This window comes from Meleagris gallopavo, chromosome 4, assembly GCF_000146605.3.
Source record: "Meleagris gallopavo isolate NT-WF06-2002-E0010 breed Aviagen turkey brand Nicholas breeding stock chromosome 4, Turkey_5.1, whole genome shotgun sequence".
NCBI lineage: Eukaryota > Metazoa > Chordata > Aves > Galliformes > Phasianidae > Meleagris > Meleagris gallopavo.
The window spans coordinates 61,669,491-61,684,065 of record NC_015014.2 but is presented as its reverse complement, the minus strand read 5'-3'; the positions used below and the strand labels follow the sequence as shown (position 1 = coordinate 61,684,065).

The 14,575-nt window shown below is 37.5% G+C and overlaps 1 protein-coding gene across 1 annotated transcript in view; it reads left to right on the top strand.

Annotated features, from left to right (window-relative positions):
• The window catches only part of RGS12 (regulator of G protein signaling 12), a 53,790-nt gene that overhangs the window by 13,416 nt on the left and 25,799 nt on the right, over nt 1–14,575 (top strand). Inside the window, 1 exon segment of the mRNA XM_031553210.1 lies at nt 2,489–2,608. Coding sequence (XP_031409070.1) covers nt 2,489–2,608 — 120 coding nt within the window.

Genomic DNA, 14,575 nt, shown 5'->3' with positions numbered 1-14,575 from the left:
CTTCAGGCAGTTTGTTCCTCTTCCTCCAGTTTGTATCGTCACTCTTGCTGATTATTTTTCTGTGTTTTCAGATTGTATACCTTAATGTCCCAGCACTGCACGTGGTGATCTCTGCTATTTAATCATATGCTTTTTTTTTTAGTTTGAAGCAGAAAGAAAAGTGAATATGCATTTTTTTATTCAAAATAAGTATGATTGCTATTAATTAGTTTTTTTTCCTTTTTTTTCTTTGCTGCTTTTCACCAGTTTTCTTTCCTGAAAGATGAAGTCCTCCAGGAGATGCATCTCATATTGGGAAATACTTGAGAGTCCATTAAGTAGAATCCATATTATTTAAAAAATTTCCTAGTTTCAAAATACCAGTTGCACTCATGTTATTGATGACATTAGTCTCGTTAGCCCTAAAATTTACTGAGGTGTTCATAGCCTGATTGTTTTATCAGTAATTTACAGATTAAAAAGTAAAAAATTCCCAGAGCGGAATGGTCATACTTGGCTAGTGGGGAGACCTGAGAGCTGTGCACATCTATCTGTGCTGCTTCAACAGGAACATCCTCACACTGGAGCAGCCATGTTAGTGTTTTGCTGCGCTGTGGATACTGCAGAATGGAGTGGAGTTCGCTGTTTGACACAAATTCTTGCATTAGGTGTAAGCTTTCACTTTAAGCAGGAAGGACTGCGACTGATGTGAGCCAGGCATGGCCACTGCAGTGGTACCTGCCTGGGTGAGCAGATGAGTGCTGAAGATGAGTTCAGAAAGGCAGGAGCTGTCCTCATGCCAGCGAGTGCTTCTGTGACAAATTACAGCTAGCGACTTTCTTGTCTTCACATTCGGTCAATTGTGTTAGCAAAAGCTCTTCATATTGCACTTCTAAATGTTCTCTTAGAATCCTTAGGAGCTAATCTCTAGTTGCCAGCTTTCCAGTTTTCATTGGCAGTAGCTGCCCCATTTCTTCTCAGCCAATAAAATACCTTACAAAATCAGAAATAAGGAGGGAAAGAGGTTTCACATAAAAATAGATTGCTCCTCATACTGAATGAAGAAGCTGGAGATGAATCCTGCTGCATGCTTCAGATTTGTGTATACTGTGTTATGTCTTGACATTTCTATGGGCTTTTAAGCTGCCTGTTGTGACTATTGGTGACTCTTGGAGATCTGTTGCTAAAGGATAGTATTGACTCTGTAGGAAGAATTAAATAGACATCTACTGTTGGATTGCAGAGTTTTTTGCACTAAGGAGGTGGTGTAACATTTCTCAGTGTTCTTCATTACTTCATGGAGCGGTGGTTGGTGTGAGACTGGAAGTGTGAAATTTGTGATTGTTCTTTCAGTGACATAGAGATACTGAGTCATAGAATTGAAGGGATACCAATGTATTTCAGGACTGAAGGCACAGAAAGTAGCCCAAGGGAAGAAACAAATAGAAAAATATACTTTAGTACTGCAGAGTTTCCAATAAGCAGCTCTAAAAGTGCTAACAAATATTTTTAAGCTAACTGTGATGAAGGAAGATGCTGAAATGAAACTGAAGAAAATTTACTCGGAATTAAACTCCATTATTTTCTACAAAGAAAGAGAACATCAGAAGAGAAGGACTTTTTCCCGCACTGAATGTTACTGTGAAAAAAATCCAAAATTTCATGCACAAAATCACAAGTTTCTATAATGTAGTGAGTTTATGTACATCTGCTTAGCACCAGTCATTGACTGTGTGCCGACTGTTAAGTTGAGGCTTAAATTTTCCATTTGGCATAAACTAGATATGTACAAGCTGAGTTATTGCAATTTAACTGACTTTTGGTGACTTTTTAAGGAGAAAGAGAATGACTGGGGGGGGGGAAACTGCTAACTGTTAGATTTAACTATTGCAGCCACAGTTCTAGTCATCACAGTGAGGTAATCTCTTTCCTTGGAACAAAAGATTAATGTACTTCCTGCTTTGCATTATGTGATTTTAAAAAAGCTGGATTTTATCAAAATGGTAAAGTAGTGAAACTATTTAAAATGGAGTAAAATAAAAAACATGTATTTATTGTGGAGAAAGATTCCAACAGAAACTGTGTGAGATGGCTTCTAGGATTTTAATTTCTAATGGAGAAGACAAATGCTTTGTCATTGTAAGAACCTTCTAGTTAAGCAGTGAGGAGCTATGCCTATCTGGCCTTTAATTAAGCTCAATCTACTAATAATTACATGTAGCCTACTTACTAATACTTACAGGTAGCATGAGTACACTGTAGCAACCTGACTCATTTTGTTGCAGTAATGTAATGCTGAATATTCATATCTGACCTGAGTCTGGAAAAGTACTTCCATAATTTTAATGATTTTAGTTAACCTGTTAGTGGTTTGCAAATTTGTCTTCTTGGAATTCTGTACCCATTAAGCTGGACAAAAGTTGGATTGTTTAAATTTCAGATGCTGCTGCTGTGATCAGTAAAGTACTAAAATGAAAGAAAGATCATGTATGTTTTCTATTTTGTTTAGGGTGCAAAATTTGGACGTCCAATGGGATTAAATCAGGCTCCTCCACAGCGTTCTTCTGTTCGGAGATCATTTGGGAGATCGAAGCGATTCAGCATTACTCGTTCACTGGATGACCTGGAGGTAATTGACTTCCACTTAAAACTTCGAAATGAGTCCTGGAGGGGAGTATACAGTGATTAATTTTGATGGTAAATGAAGAAAAGTAGCAATACCTGTAGTGTAATAAAGTTATTAATGACAATATGACGTTTTTGTGAGGGAAATGTAGATTTCAGGTATTAACCTGAATTTCTGAGTTTTCTGTAATAGCTTGCATTGATGCTAGCAGTAGCTGTTCCTTCTATGGGAAATTTTGACTTCATTTTATCCATCACAGCTGGTCATACTGAGCAAAACAGTGGTTTTAATTCATTAGGGTTAACAATGAGGAAAAAAACCCTCATGTTCATCGCATTCTTTTTGTTTCATTTAGCTGATAGTCATTGCATTGAGAACATTTTGGGGGATTGAATTTGTTGTGAGAGTTGTGTATGAAGAACAGGCTCTTTACGTAGCTCCCTATGGAATGCAGCTTTAAGAGTATGGAAAAATTTCTGTTTGAAAAAGACAAAAATATACTTTTCCTCCTTTTGTGTCAGCAGTAAGAAAAAGGAATACCTAATCACCTTGGTGCTTGTGATTGATGTGGTGATTTTCGGTCTTTCTGAGTGTGACATAGTAACACTATTTCACATCTGGTATATAGCATCAGCTGATGCATGGGACTCAGTGGCCTAACTTTACTGATTTTGGTGGAAGCCTGAATTTGAACAGCTGCTCCTGCTCTGCTGTATGTCTCCCTCAAGCTGAGAGAATATGTCTTCGTGATATCTTCTCTTCTGGAGTGCTTCTTCCTGAAAACCCGATTCATGCTTTGGGTTCCCTTGTTCCTTTATCATGCTTCTGTGGAAGGCTTGTTGTTGGACAGAAACACGAATGTGTGCAGAACTATTGGCATAGGAGCCATGAAATACAGATTATACTGTTCTTTGGCATGGGAGGGAATATGGCACGCAGATTCTTCTAAATGGGAAGGAGGTGTATAAAAAGCATTTGAGATGGGAGGAGGAAAGAAGGAGATATTTTGGGCTTCCCGTTGTGGCAAAATGTAGGAAGAAAGGCATTTCGCTAACTGTGAACTAAAGGAGTGGAGAGCTTGGTGCACTGGACTTTTAGGGAACAGTATATGGAAGGAGCTTCTGGTGTGCTTAGGGAATGCAGGTAAGATCTGTCATTCCTTATTCTTCAGATATTGTAAAGGAAAAGAACGTATCCTTTTTCCATTGCGGTCTATTTCTATCTTGTCCAGAGCTTTTAAGTGCCTTGCTTTTTATTTATTTATTTATTTTTAAAACCAATTACAGAAAATACTTTTTCATTTCTTTACGCTCCTAGCTTTTAATGTGGTTATTGCAAAGCTTTTTTTAATAAGCAGAGCAAGATCCTGTGGATACAGCCATTTGGTAACTGTCTAGGTATATCTTTCTTCATTAGAAAATAGTGACTTTTCTAAATTAAAAACCTTGCTGCTAGTTTTGACAGAATTTCTGGTTGCAGTAAGAGAGAACCTTCTCAGAATATCTGAGAGCTCTAGTAACTCGCATATGATAGATAGGAAAAGCAGGGTTCACACCACATTCTTCCATATTCAGATTTCTTTGAGATTTATGTGCATATTTCATATTCTGAAAGGATTTTAAAGACTCAGGATGTAATTTAATTTCTGTGGTAGGAGCAGTTTTATATTGTGTAAATATTCATTAAAGTAGGGACTTGGTGCTTACTGCCTGTTAATTTCAGAAAGATATCACTTGCCTGAAAAGCTTATTTTTCTCTCTTTGTGTCCCAGTTGGGATTCACCAGTGTGTATAAATTAATGGAACAGCACCAACTGGAGGGACTGAGAAGACTCTCTGTGCTATGCAGAGTCCTAATAACTAAAGCTGTTACTTCAGCTGAGCGTCTTAGGCTAAGGTATGAATTGGAAAACTAGAAACAATCTGTATTAAAAACTACATTTAGGTTAATGTCCTTATTACATGTAGCTGCTTGGGTCTGGACTGTTGTCAATTCCTTCGTTTTACTTTGAAACTTCATTTTGTCTCTGCTTGCCACAGGAGAATTTTGCCACTGGGAGAAATACCAACCTCGAGAATAATAGCAGTTCACAAGTCAAAGTAAAATAGCATCAAAATGTTTTGATTTTTGGATCTTGCTTTAAAGTTGCTGCTGCAGCATTATTCCTGACCATGGTAGTGCTAAGTGTAGTAGAAAACAATGCTCTCGGTACACGTTTAGATTATTTCAGACCATCTATTTAGAGTCACTGGAAGAGGAAATAACAATAGCCGGAAATTCTTAGAGACTCCACCTTTGGAGTAATGTTTAGAACATACTACATAGATTACTCAGTTGTATTCTTTCCGGCTGTTTCAGCAGAATGGATAAGGTACTGACCCAAACGTGACATTTGTAAATGAATTTGCTTTTCTAATTTTGTGGATTTGATTCCTGCTGAGGTCCAGGTTACTTTTCCAATTGGTTCCATGCTGTTTCTTTTATGGGCATACACTGAACATGGTTCATTTCTTATGTGTCTGAAGAACATTGGATTTGTACTTAATTTGAAAGGATGAACTTAACTCCTCTTGGCTTTGGAGCTGCGTGGAATACCAGCTGTCAGTTTTGCTGTCTTCTGCCATAAGGTGGCGTGGTTTCCTTACAGTTGTTTTTCTTTTATTTATTTTTTTGCCAACTATCCAAGCTTAAAATGAACCAGTGATGGCAAGAGAGTATTTCACTTTTTCTTTCTAATAGTTATATTATGACTGGCTGTATGCACACAGACAATATTCATATGAAAGTGGAACTAACTGTAATGATACACTGCCCTGCTTGAGCGTTTCCCCTTACCTGTAGAAGCTGTACGCACATTAAAAAAATATACAGATATGTAGGATTAACCTGTAGATATTGTTTTTACTGTTAGGATCTGTATACAAGATCATTCTAAATCTGTGGAGATCAAAATAGAATAAATTTAATGAATTTATTAAAATAATGAATAGTACAAATTTAATGAATAACATTATTTGCTCTCTTCAAATACCTGAAAGGTGATTGCAGTGAGAGCAGGGCTGGTCTCTTCTCACTGGTGACAGGGGGCAGGATGTGGGGAAATGGCCTCAAGTTGTGCCAGGGTAAATTTAGGTTGGATATCAGGAAAAATTTCTTTACAGAAAGGGTGGTTAAGAACTGGAATAGGCTCCCCAGGGAGATGGTTGAGTCACCATCCCTGGATGTGTTTAAAAACTGTTTGGATGTGGTGCTCAGGGACGTGATTTAGCAGAGGGTTGTTAGTTAGGGTAGTATGGTTAGGTTGTGACTCTGTGATCTTTAAGGTCTTTTCCAACCTGAGTGATTCTATGATTCCGTGATAATGCTAGGAGTATGGTAAGGAAAATGGCTTGTGAAACACAAAAGAATGCACTTTTAGTTCAGAATTGTGGAAATTGTGCTTGTTTACACCAAAGCTGAATATTATCTTCTGTTAGAACTGAATTCAGAAAATTAGTGTGTCAACCACATAGTTGTATTCAGAGCTTTTTCTTTACTAAATTACAAGAAACCTTTTTCCATTAAGAAAATACCTACTACTATGTATGTAATTTTAATTTTTCCATGTGAATCATTTGTTGTTATGAAATAGTACCTGTTCACAACTATGCTAGTCTGTGATTTCCACCAATCATACTTCAGCAAGTACTGCTGGTTCATAGGTATAAGCTTAAGTGAATATGTTAAAGCTATTTAATGAGGGGACATGATTCTATCTTCCTATTTCTTCCCTGTAGGCAAGTACCATTGGTTTCATTTTCTGTCTTGCAGGATACTGTCCTGGCAGTGTCACTGCTTGTAGACTTACAAGTACATCAAAGATGATTCTGTGAAACTGCAGAAAGTAGAGCACTGCCTTTTAAAAAAGTTGCATCAAACAGAATGATCTTTTTTTTCCAGCATCAATATTAGCACCAGATTCCATAACATCTTCAACTGTAACCTGTTACATTCGTATTTTAACTTGTCTTGAAATCTGTTAAAATGGCTTTCCCTCAAAGTCAACAAATTTGGGTTTCTATGTAGCCAAGGAGAACAACTCAAAGCTGGTGAGTTTCCTGAAAACTTCTGAAACATTTTCCTTTGGTATTCCTCTGTGGTTAAAAATAGGGCAGAATAATATAGACATCATGTCTTATGCAAATGAATAAGAATATTATTACTTTTTGGATATTGTTAAACAATCTTTTAATTTAGAGGTTGCTTTAAAATTAAAGAATATTAATTCTTTTAACTAAATATTAGAACAAAAAAGATAGCTGTTTCTTCTTTTCTTCTTGACTTCATCTCATTTTGGCATCCTTAAAGCTAAATCCTATGTGAAAGAGAACATTTATTGTATCAAATTTCTATATTCCAGTGATGTTTTTAAAGTTGGAATGTATCATACATTCCTTTTAATAGTTAGTGTTAGGAATTTTTGTTAGAATGTTCTATCTTAATTATAACCGTTAATAATCTAGTATTATTAGCTGTTATTACAGATAATAATGCTCGATTCTTTTTCTGTTTTGTTAATTCCAGTGAAGCAACTTCTTTTGCATTTCATCTGCTAATTGAAAGCGTACAACACATCTCCTCAGTATGAGGTTTTTATACTAATGAATGACATGCCTCTGCTGGATATTAGCTTTGGCATCTGTGGGTGGCAAAAACCCTAAACGCTCATTTGACTTAATAATGAGTTTTAAGTGGGTACCTGTCTTTGTTTAACTGATTTAAATAATCAGACAAAGCTTACACAGGGAGATAATAGCTTGTGTTAGACTAGCCAGTGTACTGGGAAAATCAGACAAGAAGAGTTAAACATGCCCCAAACTTTTCCCACCCTGTAAGTCCATCTAATAAAAAGCAGTAATACTCTCTTCAAAGCTTTCCCCACCAACAATCTTAGATCATAGCTGTGGCCTCAATACCACCACTATGTCTACTATAATAATGTGGTTTAAACCGAGGCCTCTTCATTCCCAGCTTAGATATGTGCACTTAAAATTTGAAAATAATGTATATCTTTGTCTTAAGTTTTACCAATTATGTTAAGCTGTGATAACTTACTGTGTGCTGCTGGTATACTCGGCTTCCACCCTCTATTACTTGAAGTATTGCATTTTGCATGGATTTTTTCCTAATTCTTACCTAAGATGTAACTGACTGATGGACATTCTTGTCCTCAGTCTGCCTTCATGAAGACAGAAAACAAGCCAGTTGTGGAACAAAACTGCCTGCAAGAAAAAAATCTCCAGAGAGCAAACTGTATCCTGGGCTCCATCAAAAGCAGTGTGGTCAACAGAGCGAGGCAGGTGGTTCAAGAGGACTTTTAACATCCCTTTGAGCCTGTTTCTTGGAATGTGCCACTAGATGTCAGCTTTTCAAACAGTGCTAAGTGGAAGCTGTCTGCTTGGTGATTTTACAGTCAGTTGCTGTAGAAGTCCAAACCCTCTGGCTGAACTGTAACATATATATCTTTAAATAGTGTCATGTTGTGATGAAATTATAAATTCATTTCTTTACCTTGAATTACTGTAGTATATGTGGTCACAGAGATGCTCTTTAAGGCTTTTAAAGCACTTAGCATTTCAGACAGGAATTCCAAGCTTGTTGGCTGAAGTTTCTTACTAACTGTGCTGCTCAATGGCTGTACAGCTGTGCTGTAAAATGAAACAGGACCAGGACACAGAGATAGGCAATGGAGTGTAATGCTTGTCCTATTGTGCCATCGAAGTTGTCATTTATGCCGCTTTGTCCTGAGCCAGTTAGTGTGTTTTTTCAAATGATTTCTGGATACGGTTTAGATGTTGCCCCCATGGTTAGCATCACTTTTCCTAATATACAGTTTGGATGTAACCAACCTGATTGATAGGAGGCTGGGAGAGCTTGGTGGTGTGGTAGAAAGCACCAGCTATCTTTGGAACTACAGAAGAGCTCACGGCACTATTTATTTGACTGCTACAGATATAGCCAGCATGGCTCTAGGTTACCATCATCTCATTCTGGTGCATGTATTATCCTTTAGAATTTGTTTTAACATCATTCTCATCTTGTTAAAGATTTCCAAGAATATGAATTTTAACGTTTATTTCTCTGGGCTTCTCTGTTAAGTACTTCAGACTCTTTTCAGCATACTCTGGAGCGTCTGCTTCAGACTTTACAATTTCTTATAAGGTATGTTAGTTACATTCATTACTAGTCCCCAAAGGAGGACAAAATAATAATAGCAGTACACTTTTTTCCCCTCACAGATTGTGCACTGGCATTTATGTTAAACCTTTCAGGACATTTTATAGTATATAATAATTTTGGAACATTTGCTGTAAGTTTTTCTTACATGTATAAAATTTATCATGGAAAATTCTTATGTTCTTCACACTTTATACATGTTTGTGAAATATCTGACTGAGGTGGCTTTGTCAACAGATGAGTAAAGCTGTGTGTATCCTCTTGTTTCTTGTGAATTGAAGGTGCTTATTTCTAAATACATTCCAGAATGTGAAACTGATTTTGCAGACACTGAGAATATTGAGACTTGTTTTCTGTTGATAAAGTGACCATACTTTGGTAATTCTACGTTTTTCTCTTTTCTACAGTTTTGAGTTAATTTCTTTATTTCAAATCTTGGAGAAATTTGTCTTGAATTGCACATAAGAAAATGAGTAGTCAGAGAGTGTGATGAGAGCTGAATCTCATCTGTGTTTGCACTGTGATGTGCATGCAGCAGTGCTCATCCTGCACTCTGCTGCCTGACAAGAAATGAACAGAGTTGTCTGGGATGGATTCCATAGAGAATGTGGATAGAGAGTTGGCACTGCACGCAGAAATTTCTCCTGCAGGATTCAATTGTCTGACCCTACCACTCAAGCAGTGCTGAGCCGTATTACCTCTGGGCTTGGCTCCCCAGCCCATTTCTGTCACAGAACCATAGGCAGTATGTGCTTTCAGGGACTAGACTAGAGTTTGTATTCTGCTTGCATCCTCTGATGTCAGGCCTTACTTCTTGCCAGTAGCCAGTACCACCATTCTTAAGATTTTTTTATTGAGTGGATGCTGGTGAATTCATAAGCTGTCAATATCTCTAATGCACTCACTGTGAGGTTCAGCATGGATAAACAATTTAAGGTAACTGCCTTAGCTCAACCACATAAGGTATCAGAATTTATTTTGGCTCCATCTGCTTGGTTCCAGTTTCTCTGAGTAGCAACATAGCAATCAGCAGCAGATGGGCAGGCTCTTGGGGGTGTCTTTTGCCATCACCTCTGGTACCTGGCCTTCTTTTAAGTGGTTTAGTGGAGAAATGTTGATGGTAACTGGATAGTAGAACTGGATGATCTTGGAGGTGTTTTCCAACCTTGGTGATGGTATGATTCTGTGAATATGTTTACTCTCCTGGCTCTAATTTATGATATTAAGGCAGAAAAACAGCTTTCAGCACTGAGGTCTGTTATTGAAATCTAGAATGATTTATTGCTTAAGGATAACCTTTGCTTCAGTTTCTAATGTTACATTTGTTGATTCAAGAACATCTTTTAAGACTCCTCCTAAGAAGGTCAGCAGTGAGGTGAAGTTAATCAAATTAATAAGGACAAGAACAGTCTCTGAAGATGTGAGCAGACTGCATTTATAAGACTGCATGCCTGAACAACAAAATGGCAGATGAAAATGTATGTAGATAAATGTAAAACAATGCAAATGAGGTAAAATCACCCTAGCTTCATATATCAAATGGCATCTATGTCTCTGAGCTGCTTCAGAAGTGTGGTCTTTGCATTATAAGGGACAGTTGTATGAAAATATCGGCTCTGTACACAGTCAATAAACCAGAAAATCCAGTGTTGTGAATTATTGGGGAAGTATCAGAGGAGAATGAACCACATGTTCCATACACACAAACCATACTCTCTACGGTGTAAATACTGTGATTTGCTCACACTTTTTTGCCAATTTAAAAATTGTGTTCTGGTTTCCTTATTTCAAAATGTTATAATGAATTAGAAGTGGAAAAGTTTCAGGAAGGTGTAATGAGTACGGAATTGTGGGTGGCATACAAAAACAACTGGGATTGACTGCTTGCAGCCTCCTTCAGCACCATTAATTGAGGGTAGCTAAAGCCAGGAGCAAAACAAGGAACTGTTCATGCAGCAGGCATCCACTGAGTGCTGTGGATGCAAGAAATTTGCATGTCTTTGGGGAAAATGGACAAATATTTGGAAGAGAGATCTGCTGGGGATTATGAAGGAGACAAGCCACACCGGATTCAGGAAATATGAACTAAAAATACCTGAAGTCTGGGAGAATGTAGTCAAGAAATCTCTTGGCCTGTGCTGCTTGTCACTGTGCATCCATCTGTGGCTGTTCTTGGAAACTGAGTATTGGGTTTGGTAAACACATGCTTGGAACTGAGGGGGCCATTTCTAGATTGCCACGTTCAGGAATGGACATCGCTTCTTTATGTCTGGGATTGTGGACTGTTCTTGAGGTACAGAAAGCTGTGTCCCCTTTCAGGTGGTGCAACCCTGAGAGGTTGAAGGGAAGGACTCACTGCTGGAGCGCTGTTTGTCAGTGCAGCATAACTGCAGTGGGCTCTGGGAGCACACACTGCTGTATTACAACTCTTTGCAGCATCTGCTTTCTGAGGGAGAGAGCTCTAACAGCTTTCCTGCTGCAGAATGGATTGCTCATGTAATTTCTGGAGAGAATGAGGAGCCAGGTGACTGCTTTGATTCGTGTTACTGCCCTTCCTCTGCTGCACTTTGTCACCTGCTGTGTCATGTCATGTCATGTGCTAATGGGGATGAGGAAGGATTTTTGTCAGTGACGTTTGGTTAGTGTTATTGAATGAGTTAAAGTCTTATGGAATGAACTGAATTGGCATTTCCAGAATATAGTCACAGAATAGATACGGTGCCAATGAGAGTACTGTACCCTTCTGTGAATTGATTCTGACTGCATTTACTGCTTAAACTGCTGGGATTTTGGCTAATTTTCACTGTCCTCATGGATTCATCAGTCCAGTGAAGTTTAAAGGAGAGGAATCACCTGTGGAGCTCCTTCCAGATGAGCTGCTGATCTTTACTTAATATTAGTTCATCAAAACATTTAATCTGTTCTTTTGAAATTCAAAAAAGAAAAAAAAAGAGAAAAGAAACAAAAATCCCAGTTTCTACTTCTGTATAGTTCAGAATATTCTAAAAGCATGGTACTAAGCACGATTTGTTGGCCAGAAAGTTTGTGCAGTTCTTTTTGAAGGCACACAGGTTATTGCTGGTGTTTCTGGAGAGTAGGTGTGGTATTGAAGAGGATGAGAACTGTGTTTTGTTCAGAAGGAGAGCTGTGTAACTGGCAGTGCCCTGCTTACTCAGAGGAACATGGAGCATTTGGGTAGGATGAGATAGATTGCGAAACGTGCATACATGTGATTGTAATCATACAGAGACATGCACTTACATGCCGGCAACTGGAAGAAAACTGCTGCACGTCTTACAAGTTTAACTGTTCTTCTTTAAGAGAAAAAATAATTTGAGATGATATTTTGAGTGTTTTTAATAGGGATTGATTCATTCAGTTCATTTGGAAAATTTACTCATCAAAGGGGAGTGTATTAAAACTGAAGATAATTTGGAGACGAAAATGAGGTTTACTCAATGCTTAAACAAGTTTGGGCAAATGTTAGGGACTGAATCCTCTAGGCCTTTTCCGAATGCATTTTGCATTAGCAGTCTCCTCAGCAGCACGCTGTTGCCTTTTGAGAAGCTTTCTTGTTCCATAGGACCTGCCTAAACAACAAGCTAAAAGCTGCCTGTGCCTCTGGATGAGAAGATACAGAACTCGTGCTGAGGGCGGAGAATGTGCTGGGGAGGAGGAGAATGGGAGAGGTGTTGATAGGGCAACACACAGAGAAGCCTCATTTTATGACTGGACTCTGGAAGAAGTAAATATGTTTTCAGAAAGAGCTAAATAATAAAGTTGAAGGGACTGTTTCTTAACGATGAGCTATTAAACTATTTATACATGGAGAAAACTTTTACTGATAGTCAAGTGTCTGTAAGTATGAAGTTTTGTTTATCTAAAGGGAACAGAAAACAGGAATATGGTTTAATGAGTAGCCTGAGCTAAGAAATCTTGCAGTGAAATACGATAAATTATGCTTCTAAGGAGTCAATGAGTTTTTAAAGAGACAAAGTTTGTAAGTATAAGTATTTAAGTTAACTTCCTATATAACCTCTATTATGAAATTAAGAATATACCATTTTTATAGCTATATTTTGAGTGACATTATGTTGCTTTTACAATGTGGAGAGAATATACTGTGTATTCAGATATTTCTTTAATTAAGTTTTTAATAAATCTGTCGTTTAATTTTCACTATGCTTGTACATGTGTTTCCTGAAAGTAAGAATGTCGTGTGAGAGCTTTGTTACCTTCTCATTGTTACGGTGGGTTTTTAAGGTGTGCAGCTAAACTGATTTCTCTTCCAGCTGGATTTTTATCCAATAAAACAGAATCCAGATGGTATGAGTTATTAAACTAAATGAAAAGTATATATCGAATAGAGATTTTTTGAGTTGTAGACCCTCCAGCTCAGTTTTTATCTTTTTATTGCTTAGAAACCATATTTTGTGAGTTACAGCCCTAGATATAATATCAAAGATGCGTATGCACTGTTTAATTAAAAATAAGTTGTTTTCCCGTTTGGTTTTGCATTGATTTTCCCCAAATGTATTGAGTCTTCAAGGCTCCATCTGCAGTAGTAGGAAATTGAGAAGCAACTTTGTGTCTTAGTGATCTGTCACTTAATCGTATCCTCTTAATTATGTGATTTAGCTTTAACTTACTGTTAGGCTGCAAATTCATCTTCCATCTAGATGCACAAGTTACGCATGCTGTTGCTGCATGTTTGCTTTAATGGAGGAGATACAGATGTCTTAAACTGCTGTTGAAGGGAAGGAAAGAAATGGTGATGTTTGTTTCAAAAAGGAGTGTGAAAAAGTGTATGTTTTATTATCTGTTTCCAGTCAGGCTCTGCAGAATTGTATTTCAAAGTGTAAAATACAACTCGCAGAACCAACTCTTTATTTTTATGGATAAAGAGTATCCCAAATCTTTGGGATGGCAAATCTTCCCTAGCAGCTTGAGATGTGTACATTGGGCTCGGAATGGCATTGGACAGCAGGGGGCACTCGGGACAGCCGTTTGCATCCAGTCTGTGCTGAATTTATTGTATTATTGGAAGCCTTGCTTCTATTTCAGTTATTTATAAACGAATGCATTCCAAGTAGTTTGAAAATGTTTTTTCTTAATATAATCCTGGAATACGAAAGACTTTCATCTTTAAAACTGATAGAAGGAAACCACATTCTTGTAAACATGAGAATCTTCCCGCTTTTAATTATTAGCACTTATATGGTCTGTTTACTGCTGAGTAGCTGACAGATCCTCTGCAAAAATACATCTGGACAAATTATAGAAATTTTGGAAAATTAGAAAAACATCTGTTCTACAGAACAGTTTGCTCAGTTTGTAGATAGATTGCGATTCTCCTGCTTTCAGAAACTCACTTCGGTGAGCTAAATTGTGTTCTTAACATTTCTTTTGCCTGGTTTTTCATACAGGTAGTTGCTAGTTTATTTAATGTTGGACAAAAAAAAAAAAAAAGAAATACTTGATGAGATTTGAGAATTTTGAGGATCATTCTGCCAATGTTAGATATACTTTAGGAATTTGTGTTACCAAGAGTTCATCCGGAGGATTACCTCTCTCTAGTTGCCTTGTATTTTTCTGTGTGTGTGTGTTTTTCTTTTAGAAGTAATGGATATATTAAATCCTATTCATCTTTTGACAAGTTAAAACTTATCCAGGCTTCCTGCCATTCTATCTTTCTCTTGAGCCTTTTCTTCTCTGAAAACAAGAGCACAAAAGAAAATAAGAGCAGAAAGTGGA